This window comes from Anoplopoma fimbria, chromosome 10 (assembly GCF_027596085.1).
Source record: "Anoplopoma fimbria isolate UVic2021 breed Golden Eagle Sablefish chromosome 10, Afim_UVic_2022, whole genome shotgun sequence".
NCBI lineage: Eukaryota > Metazoa > Chordata > Actinopteri > Perciformes > Anoplopomatidae > Anoplopoma > Anoplopoma fimbria.
The window spans coordinates 2,050,620-2,073,892 of record NC_072458.1 but is presented as its reverse complement, the minus strand read 5'-3'; the positions used below and the strand labels follow the sequence as shown (position 1 = coordinate 2,073,892).

Genomic DNA, 23,273 nt, shown 5'->3' with positions numbered 1-23,273 from the left:
ACAGACAGTGAGGACACTGACAGAGAGGAGGGACGCACATCCACATCCACAGGCTCAGGTGTGAGGAAGCTTTCAGTCCACTTCACACTCCTGCAAACTGTGAACGACTTGATTAGTGAGTATAACTCTTGACCCCCCAAAAAAAAAAAAAATATATATATATATTTTACACATTTTCTTAAAGAAAGAATGTTGTTGATGTATTATTATTTGGCAATAAGAGTGACCGGAATTTGGACCATGTGAGTGTAATTTACTGTGGTATATTAGACATTACAGCTTTAAAAAAAAAAAAAAAAAAAAACTTAAAGAGTTAACGAGATTTGGTATATATTCCGTAATAACATGGAGGTCAGGTCAGGAGTCATAGATAAGTCTTAGGAACCCTTTCACAATAAAACACTTATTGTGACAGAGAGAAACGTTCAGCCGGTCGTGTGATTTGTGTGATGTTATGTGCCATTTGTTATTCGGAATGAATAAACCTGCTGTCACAGGTCGAAGGGAACTCAAGATATGCGTGACGGAGTAAATGTGTCGAGCGCAGATGGAAGAGGTGTGTGTGTGTGTGTGTGTGTGTGTGTGTGTGTGTGTGTGTGTGTGTGTGTGTGTGTGTGTGTGTGTGTGTGTGTGTGTGTGTGTGTGTGTGTGTGTGTGTGTGTGTGTGTGTGTGTGTGTGTGTGTGTGTGTGTGTGTGTGTGTGTGTGTGTGTGTGTGTGTGTGTGCGTGAGAATGAGGAGGGTTTGGTGTGTAAGCGACCTGCCATGTATCATTTCCCGTTCACTAAACTAGCTGCGTTAACGGGCAGCACCGTGCAGCCACGTGTGTGTGTGTGAGAGAGAGAGAGAGAGAGAGAATGTGTGTGTGTGTGTGTGAGAGAGAGAGTGTGTGAGTGAGTGTGTGTGTGTGAGTGTGAGTGAGTGAATGTGTGTGTGTGTGTGTGTGTGTGTGGTGAAAGAGGCTGAGGTTGAACGCACCACAGAGGGAAAATCAGAAAACATGTAATTTCAAGCCAGGCTGCACCCACAAAATGCAAAGGGGCATCAATTAGTTACATGGTTATGTATGGGTGCTCAACATACATCTTAGGAATCTATTTGGAAGCACTTGGGGGAAAAAAAAAAAAGCACTCATTAGTGGAGTGAGTGACATCCAGTTCATTATACAGGAAGACTTAAAATGATGGATTCAAGTACCTTACAGCCCACCTCATGGTTTAGTCAATTGATGCTCCCAGTCCAAACGGTCTTCCTTTGTTGATAAACTGTTCTTTTTTAGAGTGAAATAGGCTGTGCAAGGAGCTGCGCAATAGACCAATACATCAATGTCATAATTTGTTTTTTATCCTCCCCATGCAGCCTCATTAAAACACCGTTTGAGGTGACTACTTTGTTGCTTGCGGGAATCGCACCTCCCTCCAGGCGACTTGACATGCTCCCAGTCTGCTCTCCGTCTGTCTTCCTCGATCTTTCTGTCTGTCCCCCCCGTCCTTCCCTTTCTGCCCCCCCAAACCGCATCCTTGGATAGAAACTGAGTGGAGCTCCAACCCAGTGGGAGGGAAGCCCACTCCCCACTCCCCAGGACTCAGTCTGTCACCTCCAATTTTGAAATGCAGTGAAACACTTCCAATATAATACAATAATGATGTGTTAATAATAATGCAATGGTTTCACTGACATGTCTTTGTGTTTTTGCTGTCAAATCATCTCACAACTATAAAATGGGACATGATTCAGAGTCAAACTGCTGATAGGCTTTAATTAGTTTTGCATAGAAAAGTGTTCTCACAAGCAGCAGGAATTATGCCTCCAAGCAGACCCATAAAATCCAATAATAAAGGGGACTGGAATCCAGTAAATACAGTTTTATTTGCTGATGATTGCTATAAATCAGTTCAGTGCATCAGCTGAGAAATGGAACACAACCAGCCATGACTGTATATTTTATATAGAAAAACAAACCTTACACTCTTCCTTAGGTGGCATGCAGTATAGTTGTAGTCCACAAAGATGTCAGAAAGTCTGGGCCTTTTGGTAACCGCTCACACGAGACCCTGAAATAATAAAATATCAACTCATTTGTGTGTTGCAACCACACTGGTTAAAGTCTGGCTGTGAAAAGCCCACTTTTTTGTTTGAGGACATCAGACTGGCAAGTTCATATAAACCTATTTATTCTAACCTCCACTTGTGTAGCATTTTTCTGAATGTCACACTACTTCTTGCATTGGACCCTATTATTAATGCTAATGCAGATTTAATAAGAACATAATTCATAGGAGGCAGTGGTTTGGAGACATGTGTAAGAGCAGCGTAGCATTTTCTCTGCTAAGCCCATCATTATTGGGATGCTTCAAAGTGCATCACCACAATTATACTGTGACCACAGAAAATACTGATTGGCTGGCAGGTGAAGATATTATATTGGGACTAGCTATATTGTTTAATCAGCCAGTATATTAGCCTGTAATTGGCTTACTGCGTTTTTTCAATATGGGTGTATACAGCGGTTTAAAAATAAAAAGGAATTGCAGTACGGAAACATTGAGATATGTTTTAGGTCATTTAGAAACCGTGTCATTATTGCTTACTTATTTCTCATCATAACAGCTGTTGCTAGTCAGCACAGTAGTGGATTATGATGGATGGGGTTTAAATATATATTCATCATATACAGTACATTGTAGATAGAATAAAGAATAGAGAGTTTTCAGACGGATTGGACTATAGAATGTGAATCTTAGCCTCCTGTATTTACTGTTAATTTCCCCAAGCCTGTGCCTGTCTGTAGTTCTCCCTCTGCAGCGGATGAATGCTGCCCCTTGGAAAGCAGACCCCCCCCCCCCCCAGTTGCACAGGAGGTAGCAGAGCAGTGGCATAGCGCAGACGGATTATGCTCTCACGTAAATCCGCTGTCATTTCAAAACTCTCGGTTACAAGAGATTCTCTAATGAGAAGCCCTCTGCTTCTCCCTGTCTATCTTACTCTTCACGCCATTCTCTCTCTCGTTTCTTTTATCCCTCTCTCTCTCTCTCTCTCTCTCCCGTCTCCTCCCGTTAAATTGATGTTTTTGCTGTCAAGGCCTTTTTCTGTCTGTGTGTTTGTGTCAGAGCAAGTGAGAGATTCTATTTGAAGTCAACATGTAGAGAAAAAGGCCTCATATGTTGCAGGAAAAAAAAGGCCTTGAGTCTTGAAGGCGCTGAAGTCTCTCCGGTGCTACAACCACCTTCGTATTTTACATTCTATGTTGTGTCCAATTACAGAGATCTGTTGCTAAACCGAGCAGACAGAGTTCAGCGGTTAAAGCGAGGCCTTTTGTTTTGAAACGGAACCGTCGGCGTACAATGAAAAGGATGATGAGATGTTGGATCAAACGGTAGAGCTGTAGGCTAGTCGAGACCAAGACTAGAGCCAATCAGGTTTTATTTGAATGCAATAAAACTCACTGCCACTAGCGAAATAGTAAGTGGGTTATTCCAAATTGTTAAGATTTTTTTTTAAGCGCTGCATTATGCATAAAGATATTTTTATAAAATTGAGATAATTTGCATTGGGGTAGGGTAGAAAGTGAATTAAAATATGAGCGTTGAGGCAAAGGCTGAGAAAGTGGAACAACGGAAAGACTAACTGGTAGAAGGATGCAATTGACTTTACACAGACATTCCTGTCTTTCCCTTATGCTGCTCTTCACATCCCCCATAGTCAAATAGCCTTCATCATTATCATCTTTTGAATGCTCCACCCTTGACCCCTTCTTTCCTAACCTTTTTTCCTAACCAGCTAGAGATTAAGCCTGCTAAACATCCCCACATCAACCTGCATCTTGTCCTCTTGCAGACAGAGCGTATTAAAGCGCAGCCCTGGAGGGAAAATGTTTGGATCTACGTGCTCCGTCTTAGTCCTAACACAAAGCCTACTTGACTGGCTGGATGTCTGTCTGGAGACATTGTAATAGTTTTATGGGACTTAGGAGCCTCGGCAGGGGAGCACTTTGGCTGCGAATTTGGCCCCCAGACAGAAGGACTGGATAGACAGCGCAGAGGATGTAGAGGGGTTGAAGCTCTGGGAGTGAGTGTGGAGGGATATAATGTAACATTATAATGTAAAGACAGGAAGGATCGAGGAAGGTAGAAATGAAAATTGCGACAGAATGAAGAGAGTACAGTTTTGGGGGAAGGGATTCAAGGGGCAAGACTGGGGGGGGAAGTTGAGAAAATAAAATTGGAGAGATGAGAGCAAAAGTAAAAGTCAGGATTAGCGGATAATGAAAAAGAAAAGGTTACAAGTTCAGTTCTGATCGGATGGACGAAATCATATTCCCTTCACTGTGAGACTAATCAAGGCCATTGTACCAGTAGAAAGAAGGGAGCCGTCCTAATCAAGGATGGCGGACCGAAGCAGAGCAGAGGCCGAAGACAAGGAGGTGATTAAGGCATGGGTCATACAAGAGCAGGGAATTGAGTGATGACACATTGAGGAGCTAATGGTGTGAGCGTTTAAGAGGGCAGCTGACAGGTCAAGAGGAGAGAGAGGGGGGGGGATGCTGGGAGGAATGATCTTAGAAACGCTGCAACTCTCTCTCCTTCTCCTGCTCCTGCTCCCGAAGCGTCACCACCCCGTCTCTCCTCGTTTGTCCCCGTTATTAAAGAGCGTGCGCCATTGAAAGAATTATGACTCTTAATTGCTTTGTTCTTTGCAAAACTTAAAAAGACAGAATGTGCCGTCCCAAGACAGACGACGTATGAAAATGTATCCTAGATGATGCCTTTTGCAACTTTGTAACCTTTCGAAAGGCACGTACCATGCAATCAAAGCTGTAAGTCACCAAACGTGCACACACACGCGCACACTCACTCACACTCACACACACGCACAGTTACACTCACCAGCCTTAATGTCTGTCTGTTAGGATCGTTAGCCGAGTTAATGTCTGTGCACTTGGCCTATTGGGAGTTACAGTACTGTGGCATTCTCCATGCTCCCTAAACAGATACAGAGATGCAGATATAGACCTGCCTCTGGGGAAGACATACGCACGCACACACCCACGCACACACAGACATGCAGATGCGTCGCACCTCACGGTGTGGCTCTTACAAGCCGTGGCAGACGGGAATATTAAGCGCAAGTATGGTGATGGTTTGAGGGCACCGACGCGGTCACATCTGATTAGCTTGACAATATTTGGACGCCCCATTTTTTTCTTTCCGGTCCTGTCTACCCTTCACCCATTTGTCATTCCAACCCAACTAATTTGTCCCCAAAACCACCACCTTACGTTTTGTTTTTCTGTTTATGCAACTCAGATATTTGGGTTTAAATTGCCTGTTGAAATTCAGGAGGATGACTTTAAAAGGAAATTTCAAGCTCTCTCCAAATTGTGTTTCCAATCAGCTACCCTTGAGGGTATCTACTGGTCCTTACACAGTCTGAAAAGCTCTTCCAATGTCAAAGATTTCTTTTTGGTTTTTGAGGCCACCCTTGGATCAACATATAAATTGGTTAGCAGTGAAACATGTTTAGTGTCTCTCCTCTCCTCTCCCCTCCGTTCCCTTTCTATCTAGTCTCATGTCGCTATGCTTGACAGGACAGGAAATCGGTCTCATTTCTGCTTTAATTCGTTCTGATCAAACATGTCGCTCCCAATCAGCCCTATTTGATTAGGAGATGCCCGTATCACAGCTCACCAAGCAGGTAACGGCTGACACTTTCATATTTCAGTTTTATTGCATCTCGTGTGTGTGTGTGTGTGTGTGTGTGTGTGTGTGTGTGTGTGTGTGTGTGTGTGTGTGTGTGTGTGTGTGTGTGTGTGTGTGTGTGTGTGTGTGTGTGTGTGTGTGTGTGTGTGTGTGTGTGTGTGTGTGTGTGTGTGTGTGTGTGTGTGTGTGTGAGAGAGAAAGAGTTTGACACATACATTATTTCCCGCAGCTTGAGCTTGCACGTGAGCAATAGCATTCAGACTTGTGTGTGATTATCACGCACACACTCTATTGGAAGTGCTAATGTGTTCTGTATATTTAGAAACTCTATCAATTCCATGTCTCCCACTCGAGTCTTTGTTAGCACCCTCCTCTGTTTTTCTCTTTTCATCTAACACATTTTTCCTCTCCTCTCCTCTCCTCTCCTCTCCTCACAGAGATATGGGGTGTAGGCTTCCTAAGTTGCGGAAGGCAGAAGAGAGGCGAAGCCCGGGCAATATCTACTCCACCCTTCGACGGCCACAGGTGGAGACTAAAGTGGGCGTGTCATACACCTACCACTTCCTGGATTTCCTCTTGGGGAAAGAAGGTATGGATAAGATAATTCATGTAATGTCAGTCATTTTTGTATAACTGTTCTCCTGTGAGCACTTAAAATGGTAAACTTTTCCGTTTATGTGCAGAGTTTTCCCTTTGTCCTTTTTGAGGCTGGGCTCTTGAAACCCAGTGAGACGTGAACTACATGTGACTTGACTTGACTTCTCCCACACTTGCATATTTGAAATAGTCATGTGCTACTTATTTCTTCTTGAAACACTTCTCTGTCAAAGATGATGGACACGAAAAAAAAGGATGTCGATCATGCAATTTAACCATTTTGTTTTATAGCTTTAACAGGGACAGATAAATGTTTTATTTATGGTTAACTATTCTTTTATGGCCTATTATCATATTCCCTTCATGTCTGAGATGATTGATGATAACACGGATGATCTTGGCGCCCTTGGCCGCCCTGACAAATTTCAACAATCAAACCAATATTGTAGAATCCATATATTATATGCTATTTTATGCAAAATAATCCCACAATGCAGTGCTCCTAAAATGACAAAATGATGATGAGTCATTAGTGTCTGAAATCAGTCACAGTAGAGTATCTTTATGAGTGTTTATTATGAACTACAGTGAATGAGTGAGAGATAGAGGAGGCGATTCCAGAAACGGCTCAAATGAAAAGAACAAATCTTGTCATTAGATGCAGCAGACCTGATTCACATTTTTCCCAGTTCCATTCTAGCGAAGGGAAACAAGCTCCAAGAAATGTGTCTTCACATTTGGCCGTAATTCAAAGGAATTGTTTTTACTGAGCACCTTGTTCTTTTTTAAGTGTGGTTGTCTACTTCAGTTTTCTGTTGAACCCTTGCCCTGCCTCGTCATCCTGAACTCTGACTAGTCTTTGTGTGTTCCACTCATAAAATAGCCACAGTTGCTGTTCCTACTTTAACCAGTTAGAAGAATAAATGTTTAGGTCAGCAACTCTGCAGAACTGTGTGTGTGTGTGTTTTTTACCGTAACTATCTTGAGGGCGAAAAGTGGCTTATGCGCTGAAGTTGTGTCTCTGTGCGGCTCCTGTTGCAGAGAGTTCAAAGAGTTCTCCAAATCTCAGATTCAGCTTTATTGTGCACGCTAAAGCCATGCCCTCCAACTTCCCCCCTGCCTCTCCTTCGCACAATGACAATACACTAAAGCCGATGTGTGTTACTTTGAATCGTGTGTGTGTTTTTTTGTTGAATATGAAAAATAATGTGTCTGATATCATGTGGGTGTGTGTTTGTTTGTGTGTGTGTGTGCGCTTGTGGCGTCTTGAGAATGTTTGATGAGAATCCTCCAGAGGCATCTGGTTTCTAAAAATACTAATTCTGCCATTGTGTTGGTGTGGACTGTGAAGAGATAGAAGGGAGGGACGGAGCGAGGGAAGAGAGAGGCAAGGAGGAGAAACAGATAGTGTTAAAGCGGATATAAAAATAAAATAAAAAATCACCTCTTTTCCCTGATGGCTTAATGTTGCTACAAGCCTCCTCTGTTCCCTCACATCACCCGACGAGCTGAAGCAGGTGCAAGTAGCTCACTGAAGTCCTTTTTGGAGTTTCCAAATGCAACACTGTAGCAGAAGACAGCAGGCAGAATGCCACGGCCAAGTGGCAATGGTCTGCTTGCCAGTCAGCTTCATTTTCAGCCAGCCCTATTATGTTTGGCAAATTGGTTGTAGGCTGGAGTGTTGGCTGAGAGAGATCTGGCAACCCGAAATGGTGCTGGTGACCAAAACAGACAATAGACATGAGGATTGCTCGTCTTTCTCTTTGCTAAAGGCAGGAGCAGATGAATTGTCTAATCGCATGGGCAGAAACGGCACACACATACTGTAGATAGAGAAAGACCGCACACACACACCCACACAGTGATGGCGGCTCATTCACAATCACATAAAACACTTTATAGCTCTTAGTCAACAGAGTTAGCGTTATCTTTCAACCGACAGGCAGGTCATTTATATGGTAAAACTCACTGACGCCACCTGAGCTGCTTAAGATGGGTATACTCTATTTTAGGATAAACACAGCTACTGTGAATTGATTGTATGTATGTATGTGTGTGTGTGTGTGTGGGTGTGGGTGTGTGTATGCCTGACTCTCTGCCTCTCTCTCTCACTCTCTTTCCCTCTCCATTTGTGATCGAGAGACCAAGAGAAGTGAAGGATTCCTGAAGGATTATCTGATTGTTTGTGTAGATTGAGAGACCTCATTCCCAGCGAAGGGATTTATTTGTGTGTGTGTGTGTGTGTGTTGTGTGTTGTGTGTGTGTGTGTGTCCATGTGTATGTAAGAGGCTGATAGAGGAATCTGTATGTCAGTCCATGACATTGAGGAAACCCACGGTCAAATCCACGCTTTAATTCAATTTGGCTTCCATTAGTGATATTATTTCCCTGCCAGCGTGACTTGACGACTCCTACACACTAATGAAAAACAAATATATTTTTCCCGGTGCCCTCTGAGATATGTGAGACTGGGTGGCTGTTTATTAACCTAACTTGTGTTCACAGGAAGAGGAGCTTAATGTTGAGAATGAAGAGGAGTACATTGTGGTTTGTAATCGTGTGACCTTTGACTGGCGAGTGGTGAAACTCAACTGAAACAGTGCTGCTGATAATAACGCCTCAGTCTTTGCTTTATGAGCTTTGCTCTGACTACAGGAGTGCTTCAGCTGAAAAATATTTCCGTGTGACTAAACCCAACTTGCTCACACTGTTTCAGAGCAACCCTGCGGTGAACACGGGGAGGATGGGAAAAAATATGCCATTTATTTGATTTTCAGCTCCAAACCAATGTCTTATTCTACAGAATTGTCTAATTAGTCTCTAATCACCTTGATACCTTTACAGTAAGTTCCATGATCTTCATCAGTCCCATTTTTAAAACTGATTGGTTACCTTGACATGAATGTAGAGAAATGTAACAGCCAGGTGTAACATTTTAACCCTCCTTTGTGCCGAAGCTGTGCTCAGATAATGAGCAGAAGAAACGGAGAAGGCGAATAAAGCATGAACAGAAAAGAGGTAAAGCAAAGTAGAAGGGAGGGAGATAATAAAGTCAAGGGGTTGCAACAGAGAACAGAAGGTGAAAGAACGAACCAGAGATACCAGCGAGTGTTAGTCAGGTCTGGAGCCAGGAGGGAAGCAGAGTGTGTCTCGAAAGCGAGGAGGTGTGAGAACGAGCGAGCGGGAGTCAGGGAGTCTTGAGGATGTGTGAGGAAGTGAGTTAGGTGTGATGCTGCGTGACTAACGCCGGTCTCTGCAGCAGACAGCGAGGAGCTGAACGCTACTGATGACTTTCTGCCGCCATGCAGAGACGGAGACCCACTCGGCTCATTAAAACTTACAACATGTGCCTAATGCTCAGCAGTGTGTGTGTGTGTGTGTGTGGGGTAGTGTGTATTTGTGTGGCCTTTTGCTACTGTATACCTATGGGAAAGGTTATTGTGACTGGAGGTATACAGTATGTCTGTGCTTATGTGATTGTGATCCACACCTGAATGCTTTGATAAATAGCTCCTCTGTTGACAAAGACCGATACACGTTCCCTCTCCCTTATGTGGTACATCTTTGCTCTCAGAGTCTGTGTGAAGTATTTGGCTCATAGAGCAGGCGACGCACAAATCAATCAGTTTGCGAGATCTTTGCTGCTTGACACACTTTTCCCAGGCATACTCTTTTTTTTTTTTTTTTGAAAGATTGTTGAAACTGTTGATCTGACTTCAAACCATTTTTCTTGATAATTCCTATGTGCAGTTTCAGTCACATTGGCTTGAGAGAAAAGCAAAGACGGCAGAGAGGTTCACAGCATCACACATATTCGCCCTAAATGCCACACTGTGTTCTCCTGCTTGCACTGTACTTGCAAGCCAGTCTTGTCAGACATTTCCTGTGAAGCGGGGCCTTCTGATCAGACCTCATTTGACGAAGCTCAGATGCTGACCAACAACTCTCATAGCCCCGTGGTTGCATTCCCAAAAACAGTGGGGGAGCTCCTGGCTCCAGGAAGCTGATTATTTTATAGTCACTGTTCTGGCAAATATCCTCGACTCAAAACTCTGCAAGTCATTAGAAGGCTATTTAAATAAACGTGAACCTCCAGCAAGCATAGGGATAAGCCTTTAGGGTGGCTGTGAGTAATCCCCATGCATCACCTAGCAGGCTTAGTGAAAACTCTTTCTCTCTCGTTCACAGGCGAAAAAAAAGATGGTCCATACACGCTACACTGAGATACTGTGGCATACATACACCGCAGAATATATGCTTTAAAGTCAGAAATGCTGGGATTTTGAACAAGGAATTAATAAATCCTTTCAAGCGACTACAGGAATGGGATGACTCTCACACCCCGAATACAACTTGTGAAGTCCAGGGTAAAAAAAAAAAACGAGGTGTCAATCACGACACACGAAGGCTGTGATGTGGTCAAAGCTCCGGGTCGAGACGGATATAGCAGAGCGGGGATCAACAGCTGAACAGCCGCTCGGCAGCATGTTGTGTCCGTTCAACAATGCACCCTGGGATGTCTCTATCTCCATTTTAAACATGCATGGAAGAATGCAAATATTCCCACTCAGCCCAGTCTCGTGGAAGTTTGAGAAACAGGGAAGAAATGTAATCTATTGGTTACTAGTTGACCAAGACTGTCCCCTAGGAGACCGGTGTTTGACAGCTTGTTGTTGCTTTAACCTAAGAGTTGGCTTTGTTGCCTAGACCTAACCGTTTGTGGATTTCTTGCTTAAACTGAACCGTCTGTGGATTTCATGCCTAAACCTAAACCCAACCATGATGCTTTTCCTTAACTTAATAAAGTGGTTTTGTTGCCTAAACCTTAGTCGTCACAAAAATATTTTTTTTCCATGCGACACAAAAACCCCCCGCAATTCGTGTCCCTGAACACGAAACCAATAGATTTTATTTCGTGACTATTTCACGAATTGCAGTGAGATGGTGTTGTTCTCTCTCTCTCTCTCTCTCTCACACACACACACACACACATATGAAGGCAACTTCCACTCCTTAACTTCTCCGACCATCAAAATTCACAAAAATACTCCAACACAGATCTCCAACTCTCTTAAACATAAATGCATTTGGCACAAATCACTCACACCTCCCTGCCCTCGCTAGCTGGCATTATAAAACTCCACTGGACTTTTCTGCCCTGCAGCCGTTCCAATGTTCCCATTTGGAAGGCGGAATTTGGAGCCTCCCTTTAAAATCCCACTGTGGCAGACAGTATAAATGAAGTTGCTTCCCAGCCTAAAGCGCCACATAACACCCTAATAACTTCTGTATGCCTTGCCTGAATTAGCTGCCATGCTTTGCATGTCTTGTTGGTGGGTGAGTGCCAGCCGTGCACAGCTAATGACGGCTAATGACTGTTTATGGTGACAGGATCGTTGTTATCCACCCCACCCCAGTCTCCAGCTGTTATTATTATTATTATTATCATCAACAGTGTACTGCTTTTGATACATCCCCACAGACACCCGTTTAAGTGTTTGCTTCATAAAAAAAAAAGCTCTCCTGGTTCCAAGCAGTTATGCCAAGATGATGTGATGGTCGGATTTTCTCAGGGAGTATTCTTTTTTACTCCCATTGTTTAACTGAGATGGTGAGAGTGTGTGTTCATGTGCCTGTATCCCTTTGCAAACTGGCTGGCCTCTCATATGTGTGTGCGTGTGTGTGTGTGTGTGTGTGTGTGTGTGTGTGTGTGTGTGTGTGTGTGTGTGTGTGTGTGTGTGTGTGTGTGTGTGTGTGTGTGTGTGTGTGTGTGTGTGTGTGTGTGTGTGTGTGTGTGTGTGTGTGTGTGTGTGTGTGAACACGGCAGATGATGGTGAACAAATTGAAAATGAGATGGCTTGCACATCTTTTTTTTTTTTTTTCCCTGTGTGTGTGTTTGTGTGGTTCTAGTTAATTTATTCAGGTTATTTTCTCTTCTCCAGACCCATGCAAATGAGATTGAATGGGAGAGGATGACAAGCATTCAGGCACAAACAGACAGCATCATCTCTCTCCCCCTCTCTCTCTCTCTCCCCCCCCTCTCTCTCCAGCACTGCTCTGCTAACTGCCTCTCTCTTTCTGTGTCTCCCTTTTCTTCACTTCTCTCATCTCATTTTCCATGCTCCTCTCTCCCTCTCTCTGACACACACCTGGCTTCACTCAGCGATACAGAAACACACAGCCATACATGCACGTGTTCCCTTAAAAGCCTGTGAACAGAGAGGGAGCTTTACTACAATACACCGACCCTGAGAAGGCGGTTCTCGCAAACATGCGCTGTCCCTTGCGGATTTGCAGTGACAGTTTGCTCCCATATGATAAGCCCCTCTAACCATTTTCCACTGAAGTAAAGGTTGGTTTTTTTCCCTCCATTGTGTTTGGCAATAAGGGAACCGGCTCTGTGTTAGCGATTGCTACTAATACCACACAGCCAAGCAGGCAATGTGATAGCATTGTCTTTCCAACCTTTTGATGTATGTGTGTGTGCATCTATGACTGTATTCATCTGCCTGTTAGTGGAAGTAGAAATGTGTTAGTCTGTGTGTGTCATATGGATGAAAGTGTGGGTTCAAAAGAGCAATTTCCAGCATGCATATGCAGGTATCCCTTTGCATGTGTGTTTTTTCCAAAAAGCCAGACTGCTGGTGACAGTGAGGCTAATAGTTCTGGTGTAATTAGTTTCAGATTTAGCGTGAAGATGCCATGTGTTGTTGTTCAGGGGGAATTATCATAATGGAACATGCTCTGTCTTTGTTTCTTCACACCCTTTGTCCCTCTTTTCTTCCCCCCTCTTTTTTTCCCTCCATCTTCCTATTTGTTCCACCTTTTTTTCCCACTTTTAAATTCCTCTCAACATTTTTCCTTGCCTCTTTTGTAACCTGTCATGTACATGTCTTGACCATTTACCATGTTTTCTTTCCTCCCTCCCCTCTCGCCTGTTCTCCTCCATACAGAGGTGCCGGTGTCATCAGTGCTTTGTCTCTCCTCGGTCAGAGAGCTACCCGTTCAGGTCAGGGAACTCTACGCACAGGGTTTTGTCCTGGTCGCCGTCCATCCGTTTGTCCATCCCTGCGGCCCCGGTCACGCACACATCCAGCGCCAGCTGCACCGGGCCGTGCTGGTCCGAGAGACGCCAAGGTACACAAACTAAACACACGCTTGCATTCAGCATGAGGGCCACCTTTATGGATTAAAACTGTTTTCACTCCAAGGATTTATGTAGCATATTTATTTAGATAAATGAGATGATTAATTTGCAGCCAGATTTAGACAGTAGTTAAAAGGTAGCAGCTTTGTGCAACTTTATTGTTTTGACATTGGAATCCAATTGAGACCCATTACCAGGAGCAGAATTGTGCACCTCACCTCCTTCTCTTGATGTAAAATTAATTGCAGATGAGTCAGCCACAAAAATATTCTAACTTTAGCTCACTGTCCCAATTCTTTCCCTTTTGACTATACATGATACTATACTATACTGTCTGACTTCACTGCAAACAGTGTATCTCTTCTGTAACCCAGTTATTCTTTGTTGAAAACTACCATATTCACAGTCATATTTGAGCAGATCATTATTTGCATTCCTCTCTACTATCAGCTCTGGTACAGCAAGCAAGCTGAGCTTTATTCTCAGCATCTCATCAAGGAAGTTACTGACAGATTTGCTCCAAACAGAAACCATATCTTACATGCAGAGACCTCCTATGTCCGGTTTGTAGATTAATCTGTAGCTCCATTCTGGTTTGGGTCTTAAATAATGTACATTTTCCCCATTTTTGGCCTAGTTTTGTTTCATGACACATATCAGGTTTTCAAGAAACAGGAAGTCCCCAATTCCTCATTATAGCATTTAGCTATGCAAGTGGCATCCAAACTGATGTATCTCAATATCGATGGGATGGATTTCCTCATTCATGCTTCCCAGAGGATAAATCCTAATGACTTCGGTAATCCACTGACTTTTCATCAAGGGTCAATGTTTTCAGTTACCCAGAGAAATAAATCAACATCTACCTCTTTGGCACAACATTTGGTACAGACATTAATTTACCCCTCAGGTTGAATTGTAATAACTTTGGTGATCCATTAACTTTTCATCTAGCGCCATATTCTGGTCAAAATCTCAATTTGTCCAATTATTTGTTTTATGACCCAATACTACTGACTATTTGTTTCCATCAGCCTCAGCTTTACTTTGTTTTTTTATTGCTAGCTATCAAATTTTAGCATACTTACACGCTAAACTAACATGGAGAACATGATAAACACACCAGCTGAACATCAGCATGTTATCATTGCGAGCATGTTAGCATGCTGATGTTAGCATTTAGCTCAAAGCAACACTGTGCCAAATCCAGCCTCACAGAGCTGCATGGCTGTCCTAAGTCTTCTTTATATGCCATTAATAGTATTTGAAATATATGAAAAAATATTTAGAGATAAAGTACCAGACTTAAAGGGCTTATTGTATATCCTAGTATTTATTGTAGAACTATAAATACCATATGTGAGTGATCTACAATACATGAAATGATCTACACTCACTAACATATCTGACATCAGCTTACTGAACATTATGATAATTTGGATGAATAAAATGTAACTACTGTATAGAGAAGAGGACCCCTGTGGATCAGTCTCTTTTCACTCAGACAACCATGGTCACATTCCATACACCTACTCTTTTTAATTATTGGAATTACTTTGCTTAGCCCACAGTTTTGGGGCATCCTCCTGTGTTCAGTGTACTCTTTGTAATGTGAATTCGTAGAATAGCTTTTTGTACATACACTCACTCACACATAAACACCAACACACACACACACACACACACACACACATACTCTAGTGCACAGGCAGGTGCCGGGCTGCTCCTTTGATGCCCCTCCTGCCAAGTGGTCCTGCTGCTTCCTGCCACCTGTCACCGTGGAGACGGCTGATTGCATCATCAGCGCTCGCCAGAGGGGAACGGCACGCTGAAAGAGAGAAACCATCTCTCCATCCTTTCATCTTCTTTCTTCAGTGATGGCTGTCCCCCCTTTTTCTTTTGTCCTCCTCACCCCCTCCGTCCCCTTTAACTCCGCCTTTTATCTCCCCATCACCGCCATCCCCTTTCATCAAAAACCCTAAAATGAAAGAAACGAAATCTGACAGATCTACTGTTTCAAATCTAGCTGAGAACGTCACTCACGCCTCAGAGCACAAGATATTACCGCGGCCTTCCCACTGACCTCAATCCAAATCTGAAGAGGCGTATCTGAATACTCCTTTTATGATCATGTCTCACAGTGGGAGCAGAAGGAAATTCTGTCCCTCTCTGTCTAATAAGTCTATTGTGATGGTGGTGAATGTGAATGCTTCCCTTAAATGGAAAATTCAGCCTATACCAGAATTGAAATTATGTTTCTGCTGTGATCATTCTGGGTCAATGAATGCTCGTGAACACGAACATTTTCAGAATCTCGTTTAGACTGTAATGTTACTGGGTGATGGAAATGCTCCAGTGATAATGGACGAGAAAAGAACCTAAAGGAAATGTAATGTTGTAACAGTATGAGAACATTAGACACTTTTTGGTTCATAGGAGCAGAATTGAAGTGAACTTAATGACATATGATGGATGCTTTACCCTGAATATTTGTTTAAATACTTTCATTTCTCACCCTGTAGTTCAGAGAAAAGCCAACTGAGGTGGGCAGGACACCGTCTGGAGACAGACGTGTGCGTGTCAGGTCATCAGGCTGCTGACCCAGAGGTGATCCAGAGCTACGTCAAGAGGGTGAGTTCAGTATATTGCAATCAATCAAACTACACACTATGTCTAGGGGGTAAGAAATACTTTAACAATTTTTTTATTACCAAGGTAGTTTAAATAGGATCTTTGTGCACCATGACTGTAATAATGAGGTATCTATGCATAGTAAAGGGCTTAATATTGCTAGAATAACTTTGAGAAAAGGCCTTCTAGTGAAAACATGATACTACAATGAAGGAAACTGAATTCTTTAAGAAAAACGTTTTAAATCTATTTTTGTACCATGGATGCACCGATCCAAATTTTCTTTAGTTTTTCTCCAGTACCTCAACTTTGTTTATCTGCAGGTGCAGCTCTGATACCTGTGCTCTTTTTTTCAGTTTTCTAAGGTAGCATGAGGCAGGGGATTGCTGTGGTACTACAAGTTTAAAACTGAAAAGAAATCTGGTGGTGACATTATAAATAAGTGATCTTAGCAGACTCTAGTCCGCTCCTCATCTCTGCTTGAGGCTTACGGCTGAAGGCTACATTAGCCGCTGCTAAAGTAGTATAACACCTGAGTTTCCACCCGAACAGGTGGAAGGAATGTGTGTAATAAAAATAAAAAAACATACATTTTTTAAAAGTTGTCTGTTGCAATTGGTGTGCAATGCTAAGATAGTGGTCTCTTTAAAAAAAAAAAAAGAAGAAGAAAAGAGCGATCTCTGCTCAGTCTCTATTTTCTTTCATGTGTGCCTCTCATGTTGGTGCAACACTGGTGTGACAGTGAAGGGAACATTACGGGGCTTAAAGGGCTACAGGCAACTGCCTTTAATTGCCTGTCTCTGCCATATGGCAACCCTGCCTCTAAAAAATGGATGGAGGAGGAGAATAAATCAGAGAAACACACTGGATTCCCACTAGTTGCATCTCCTGTTCCACTGCGCACTATCCTGTAACTAGGAAACAGAAGGAGGAGCGATATAATGAGTGGAAGGTCACAGAAGTTATGGTAAACCATAATGAGGCTTGACCCTAAGATACCCTGCCAACCACAGCGTCATCACTGGCATTTATCAGCTGTAAAACTCACTTTCAGTCTCTGTGCTCATGAATTCTGCAACAGTCCCACAATGGGAAATGAAAATGTGCTCTATTGAATAGATTTGCATCTGAACACACATAGAGCACAAAGGGAAACCTGATTGGATGGAAATGCACATCACTGAATATAATGTGATAGGCTTCAGCAGCGTGACATGAATAACCAATCAGATCACAAGCTGCCAGAGAGAGTTCGAGATAAGAACTCAGGAGCGGTAACGGGCAGACCGAGTGACAGATGTGTGTGTGTGTGTGTGTGTGAGTGAGAGAGAGTGTGTGTGATCAGTTTTGAAATTCTATACTTCTATTTCTCCAGCACTCGCTATCCCACCCACTCTCAATCTGTCTCCGGTCATACTCATCAGATAAAACGGTGTGACTTTGTGTAATTGTGAGTGTGTCGGATGGTAATAGAGAGATTGTTAATATATGTGATGTGTGTGTGTATGGATGAGTGAAGTGTCAAAAGTAGTGGGGTAATGGGGAAAAATGCGTCTCATTATTGTTTTCTAGTAGTTTGCAATCTGATTTCTCTCCCGTTGAGCCTGTCTGAAACTGTCATCCCAAATATCAACTGACAATTAACCGCCAGAGCTCCATGGGAGGGAGCAGCACACACCGTCACACGCGTACACACACAAATGCGTTGAGATAATGAGGTCCTTTTGTCATTTGAATATTTGATCTTTGCAGATGATTAGGTAGGTTGTTATTTTGCAGAATATCTACTCCGCGTACGTCAGCCTTTGTTTGTGTGTAAATGAGGCTTTGTTTGTCTGACTATAGATAGACTGTGCAAATTTATTACTGGTGCTGTGAATGACACCCTTTTATATTTATACGTCAATCACATCTATTTGAATAGAGTTTAATGTGTGTGTGTGTGTGTGTGTGTGTGTGTGTGTGTGTGTGTGTGTGTGTGTGTGTGTGTGTGTGTGTGTGTGTGTGTGTGTGTGTGTGTGTGTGTGTGTGTGTGTGTGTGTGTGTGTGTGTGTGTGTGCGTGTACACCTGCAGATCCAGGATGTAGCAGAGCAAGGAGTGATGTTCGTGGGCTTTCTCCAGCAGCCGGGTGGAGGACCCTGCTACTTGGGGCACTGGGATCCTGAAGAGCTGTCCTCCTTACATTCAAGCCCTTCGCCCATTCATCGACACCCCTTCAGCGCCAACAACAGCCCAACAGACCCTGTAGAACCACATCATGATGACTCAGAATCTGACCATCCCCCCTTGGAACCTCAAGGGTTCGATCATGAAGGTGTAGAAAATAACACACGGGACAACAAACCAAGAGAACCGGACTTCAGTCCGCTGAAACCCATAGAGCTTAACCAAGAAGAGTCCAATGAGCAAATCCAGATCTTACCGATCAGCCTCAAAGAGTCACTAGAATCAACAAACCAACCTCAAGATCACAGCAAACCCAGCGTAGATACAGTTCAGTGGTGTTCAAATCAAAACCCAACAGACGCCAAAGGGAACCAGCGGTGTCCTCCAGAAGCTGCTGGTGTACTCAGACAGAAGAAGGGCCATCTACTAGAATCCACAGAGAAACATTTGAACCTTTCCAACCAGAAAGAAACAGAAAGTTCGAGCTCCGACAGCTGGCCCAGCTCTCCTGAACTGGACGGAAACCACGAAAGAAAGTCCAGCAGGTTAACAGACGGGCAAAGCAGATTGACGTCGCACAACAACAACCATATCCGGCTCAAGAGTTCAGAGAAGGATAAGAATGCAACTTCACCACCAGCGCAGGGTGGTAAGTAACCTGTTTCCTGTTTTTACGGAGGTCGCTGGACAAATCATCATAACGCAAAAGGTTCTATTTGGTATCTTATTTGTGGATTTTTTTGTTTGTGTGTCTTTAGGTATGCAGCTCTTTGCCTTGTACAACCACACAGGAGAGCTGAACACTTCTCTGAGGTTCTACTCACTCAGGGTGCCACTGTTGGTACAAAAGGAGGCCGGGCAAATCACGGATGTTGACACACACTGGCTCGACCACATGACTCAGCATTTCACCAGTGGTGCGCACCTCATCGACGGGTTTTTCCAACTTGGAGAAGATAACGGTGTGTTTCATGGTTGTAGCATTGAACTACTACTACTACTACTGCTGATGATGTGATTTTGGTCATACATTTAGAGCCTGTAAAATCTAGGCAGTGTGAGTATCAAGTCAGACCTAATGGAACAGCTAAATTAATTATTGCATCCTTCCAGAGTAACTCATGATGGTCATTGTCTTCCTGTAATTAGCTACTTGCTGTGGCTGGACATAAGGTTGATGAGATCATTAAGATATAACCAAAACAGTAAAGTAGAAGGTCTGAAAGAAGCTAAAATGTTCTGTAAACCTTCAGGGAACTGCAGAGATGAGTGACGGGTATATGTCAGTTCACCACTTTCTTGGTTATTTGATCTATTAATATGAACATATTGATTATTGCAGCTTTAAACAGGCCCTATTATGCTATTTTCCGGGTGCATATTTTTATCTCAAATTACAGTTACAACATGCGTTGATGCTCATAATCCGCCTTTTCTTTCTCATCCGGGCTGTCCTGCAGCTCCTCTTCTCAGCCTCTCTCTGAAATGCTCCGTTGTAGCGCTTGCTCCCCCTTCCAGAAAGTAAAGTCTGCCCTGATTGGTCAGCTAGCCCACTCTGTTGTGATTAGTCAACGTTTCACATTTCCAAAAACTCTTCCTTTCAGCTACATCTCTCTCTTTTGTCGTTTGAGGGCCAAACTAGCCGGAGAGTTTTACGTCACTTCCGTAACATTATGACCTCATAAAGTTACGGAAGTGAAGGGTAGAATTCAATCGAGCCGTTTCAGGCAGCTCAGGAGCTTTTGAGCGGGAGGGTAACTCCTTTTAGGCGTGGACTTCAGGTTTTATACTCTACGGACCTTTTACATGTACAAAAATATATATATATATACAGTACCAGTCAAAAGTTTGGACACACCTTCTCATTCAATGGTTTTTCTTTATTTAAAAAAAAAAAGATTCTACATTGTAGATTAATATTGAAGACATCCAAACTATGAAGGAACACATATGGAATTATGTGGTAAACAAACAAATGCTCAACAAACCAGAATATGTTTTATATTTTAGATTCTTCAAAGTAGTTGAATGAGAAGGTGTGTCCAAACTTTTGACTGGTACTATATATATATATATATATATATATATATATATATATATATATATATATAAAACACACTAAAGAGGGGGGGAAACTGGAAAAGCATTATAGGGCTACTTTAAAGTATCTATTTTACCGTACCTCCTCACCTTTCACTGGTCCCACCAGTTTTTGGCAATAGGAAACCGCTGCTCAGGCTGTAGGTCTCTGCTCTGCTGCTGCAGTAATGGATGATATGCATGGACCGACGTGCCATAAATCCACGGCTTATACTATAAGTCACTGTTCAGTCACCCATGCAATAAGTCGGCTTAGGCCAAAGGGAACAGGGGATCAATAGTGAGAGATTGGAGAGTGAAGATGAGCCTGTAACTCCTGTCTAACTCGCACACATCCTCCCTCTTGTTTATCTGACTCTGTCTCTAATTTGTCCCCGCTCCTCCAGACAATGGGGTTTCATCTGTGGATAGTGTGTTCATCTTCCAGAGCTCCGCAGAGGAGACCACAAACACCTCCTACGACGCCATCGTGGTTGAGCAGTGGACCGTCGTCGATGTGGGTCTTTTTGAGTTTTTAATACTCTGGTGAAGATGTGCGCTTTGTAGAAATCCTTTGTGACTGAAGTCTTAAAGCTCTTTTCTGTCAAATATTACATAAGAGTTGAGATGAAGGAAAGTTGTGTGTGTGCTTGTGGCTGTGAGCTTAAATTTCCCTACCTGCATGGGTACTGTGCTTTACTTTTTCCTCCCTTGTGTGCACTGTATTTGTCTGAGTTATTTTTTGTCTCGTGTCCAGGGTGTCGTGGTGAAGACAGACTACATCCCCTTGCTCCAGTCTCTGGCTCCGTACGGATGGAGGCTGATGTGTGTGTTACCCACACCCATTGTCAAGACAAACAGGTACAGCGCTACACCCTAAGATGCCACTGTTACAACCATGAACTCACCCGTCCTCTGCTGTCTCTTTATACTCCATCACTTTTAATAACGTTCCCCATGAGCTGCTTTGTTGATTTTAGAGTAATTTTTCTTTTGTCTAAAACACTTTCATTCTTTCTGGGATTAGGACAGACAGCGCAGCTTAGATACACAGATGGTTCGAGATCTGACAAATCACCGTCATATGCTCATCTCAACATGAAACCGCTTTTTAAGTCTGACAGAGCTGCAAACAAAAAACAGTCGCTGATGTTCTGTTATCTTGTAACCTGTCACTTTACCAACCGCAGCGAATAGACACTGGGTTCTATTACAAGTAGTGACATGCGAACTCCTCGGATTATCACATAACAGGTAACAGTAGTAAAAGTGCTGCTCTCTTTCTTTCTGCAGTGACGGGAGTTTGTCGACCAAGCAGATTCTCTTCCTTCAGAGGCCCGTGTTGCAGCGCAAGAGAAAAGACTTCAAGGTTTGTTCCCCTTTGCCTTCCATCTTTGCATCAAATCTGTCACTCGTGTCTGTTGTGCCTTTAGGATACGAGCTTCATGTCACAGAAGGTGCCATTTAAAAAGTTGTGTTGCTAAATATGGGATGTACAGCAAATTTGAAACCGCTCAGGAAAAGTCTAAGAATAGGCAAAGGAGTCGACCGTACACTGTACAGGAAAGAGGCATCAATGAGAGGGGCTTTGTTGTGGTTTGGCAGGTGTCTGGAGAGATGGAAAGAAAAAGACACGGCACAAAGCGCAAAACTGTCTCACACTCATCTATTTGTTTTCAGATGCTGAACCTCAGGGGTCGCAGCAAGGCAAAGAAGAAATCTACCGGAGAAACGCAAGAGGAGAGAGAGAACATGTCCCCGCTGATGGAGACGGAGATGGACAGGTTGAGAAGATACACAAAGGAGGAGGAGGAAGAAGAAGAAGAAGAAGAGGCAGAGGGGAGGAAGAGCAGGGACAGCGGAAGGAGTGAAGGAGCAAGCCCTCAGAACGAGGGAGACGAGGTAGACGAGGGGGGAGAGGATGCGCGGCATCAAAGGGGCCTCTCGTACCTATCGGGGAGCAGGGCTTCTGTTGAGGACGAGGAAGAGGAAACCGACATTGATAACATCGCTCCGTCTGAGCAGGAGCAGTCGGTGAGATGGACAGATGTGTGTCAGAGAGATGACGGAGGGGTCAAGGAGGAGCTGAAGACGGAAGAGCGCATCAAACAGCAGCTGTTTTCCGGCGTCTGTTGACACATTGGGCACAAAGCAGGCGAGGAGGAGCGGAGGCCTGTTAAGTTTACAAAAGAAAATGCCTTTTGAAATAACTTTGTTGATCTGGATTTTTTTTTTTTAAGTTCCAACCCAGATGTGGTCGGTCATACTGTTACTAGTCATCCTGTACGGTTACCTTCGCTTCAGTCCGCTCTGTTTTAGGGCGTGAACACTGTCGTGAGTCTTTGAGGTTGTGGCTCCCACGTATTGGACAGTGTCGGTGTTGCTATTTGATGTATCCTTATACGAAACGAAACAGTTCAAGGCTGATAGAGTACAACTTAGAGCAAGTCTCCAGTCCAAGCATTATGTGGTATTTTCTTGCCCATTGTTGTATTTTACTACTTTCTTGTAATGGGACTGTTAAAAAGGGGAGTATTGATTTCACTGGGCTCACTGTATTTTTATATGTAAAGTATATTATTTAAAATAGAGACAAAAGGGGGAAAAGTTGACACACAAAGTATGTAGTACATTACATTAGATCCTGACTGACACATGCATTGGCCAATTATAGCTCATCCCAGAGACTTGTATAGGTATCAGCTTAAATAATGAACTAAGAAATTTCATTACAAAGATTTAGAAACTTTTTCATTGTTTAACACTGTACTGTTCATTTTTTAATTCTAAAATATTTCATTCAATCCAGTATCTTGATCACAGGTTAGACAAACATTTTTTTATAAGAATCCTTTAAAATTGGTAGTAAGAAAAAAATGAATTTCAGTCGATTACATAGTTAGCAATTCTCTATTGGTATTGACCAGGTTCTACATTGCATTAAGATATCAGAT

At 43.1% G+C, this 23,273-nt stretch overlaps 1 protein-coding gene across 1 annotated transcript; it reads left to right on the top strand.

The window, feature by feature from the left end:
* Positions 1 to 33: 33 nt before the first annotated feature.
* On the top strand, positions 34 to 22,455 carry rftn1a (raftlin, lipid raft linker 1a). The gene is made up of 10 exons (XM_054606671.1): positions 34 to 115; positions 6,136 to 6,287; positions 13,249 to 13,432; positions 15,965 to 16,073; positions 18,148 to 18,889; positions 18,999 to 19,202; positions 20,727 to 20,836; positions 21,077 to 21,180; positions 21,613 to 21,688; positions 22,000 to 22,455. Exons 2-10 carry the CDS (start codon positions 6,140 to 6,142, stop codon positions 22,453 to 22,455), a joined length of 2,133 nt encoding a protein of 710 aa, XP_054462646.1. The 5' UTR covers positions 34 to 115; positions 6,136 to 6,139.
* The last annotated feature ends 818 nt before the right edge of the window (positions 22,456 to 23,273 follow it).

What these genes read in the sequence shown, in the direction of transcription:
- rftn1a (XM_054606671.1), top strand. Translation starts at nt 6,140, where the DNA reads ATGGGGTGTAGGCTTCCTAAGTTGCGGAAGGCAGAAGAGAGGCGAAGC. An exon ending in CCCATTGTCAAGACAAACAG is followed by an intron (nt 21,181 to 21,612) that starts GTACAGCGCTAC and finishes TTCTTTCTGCAG; the next exon opens with TGACGGGAGTTTGTCGACCA. An exon ending in GCAAGAGAAAAGACTTCAAG is followed by an intron (nt 21,689 to 21,999) that starts GTTTGTTCCCCT and finishes ATTTGTTTTCAG; the next exon opens with ATGCTGAACCTCAGGGGTCG.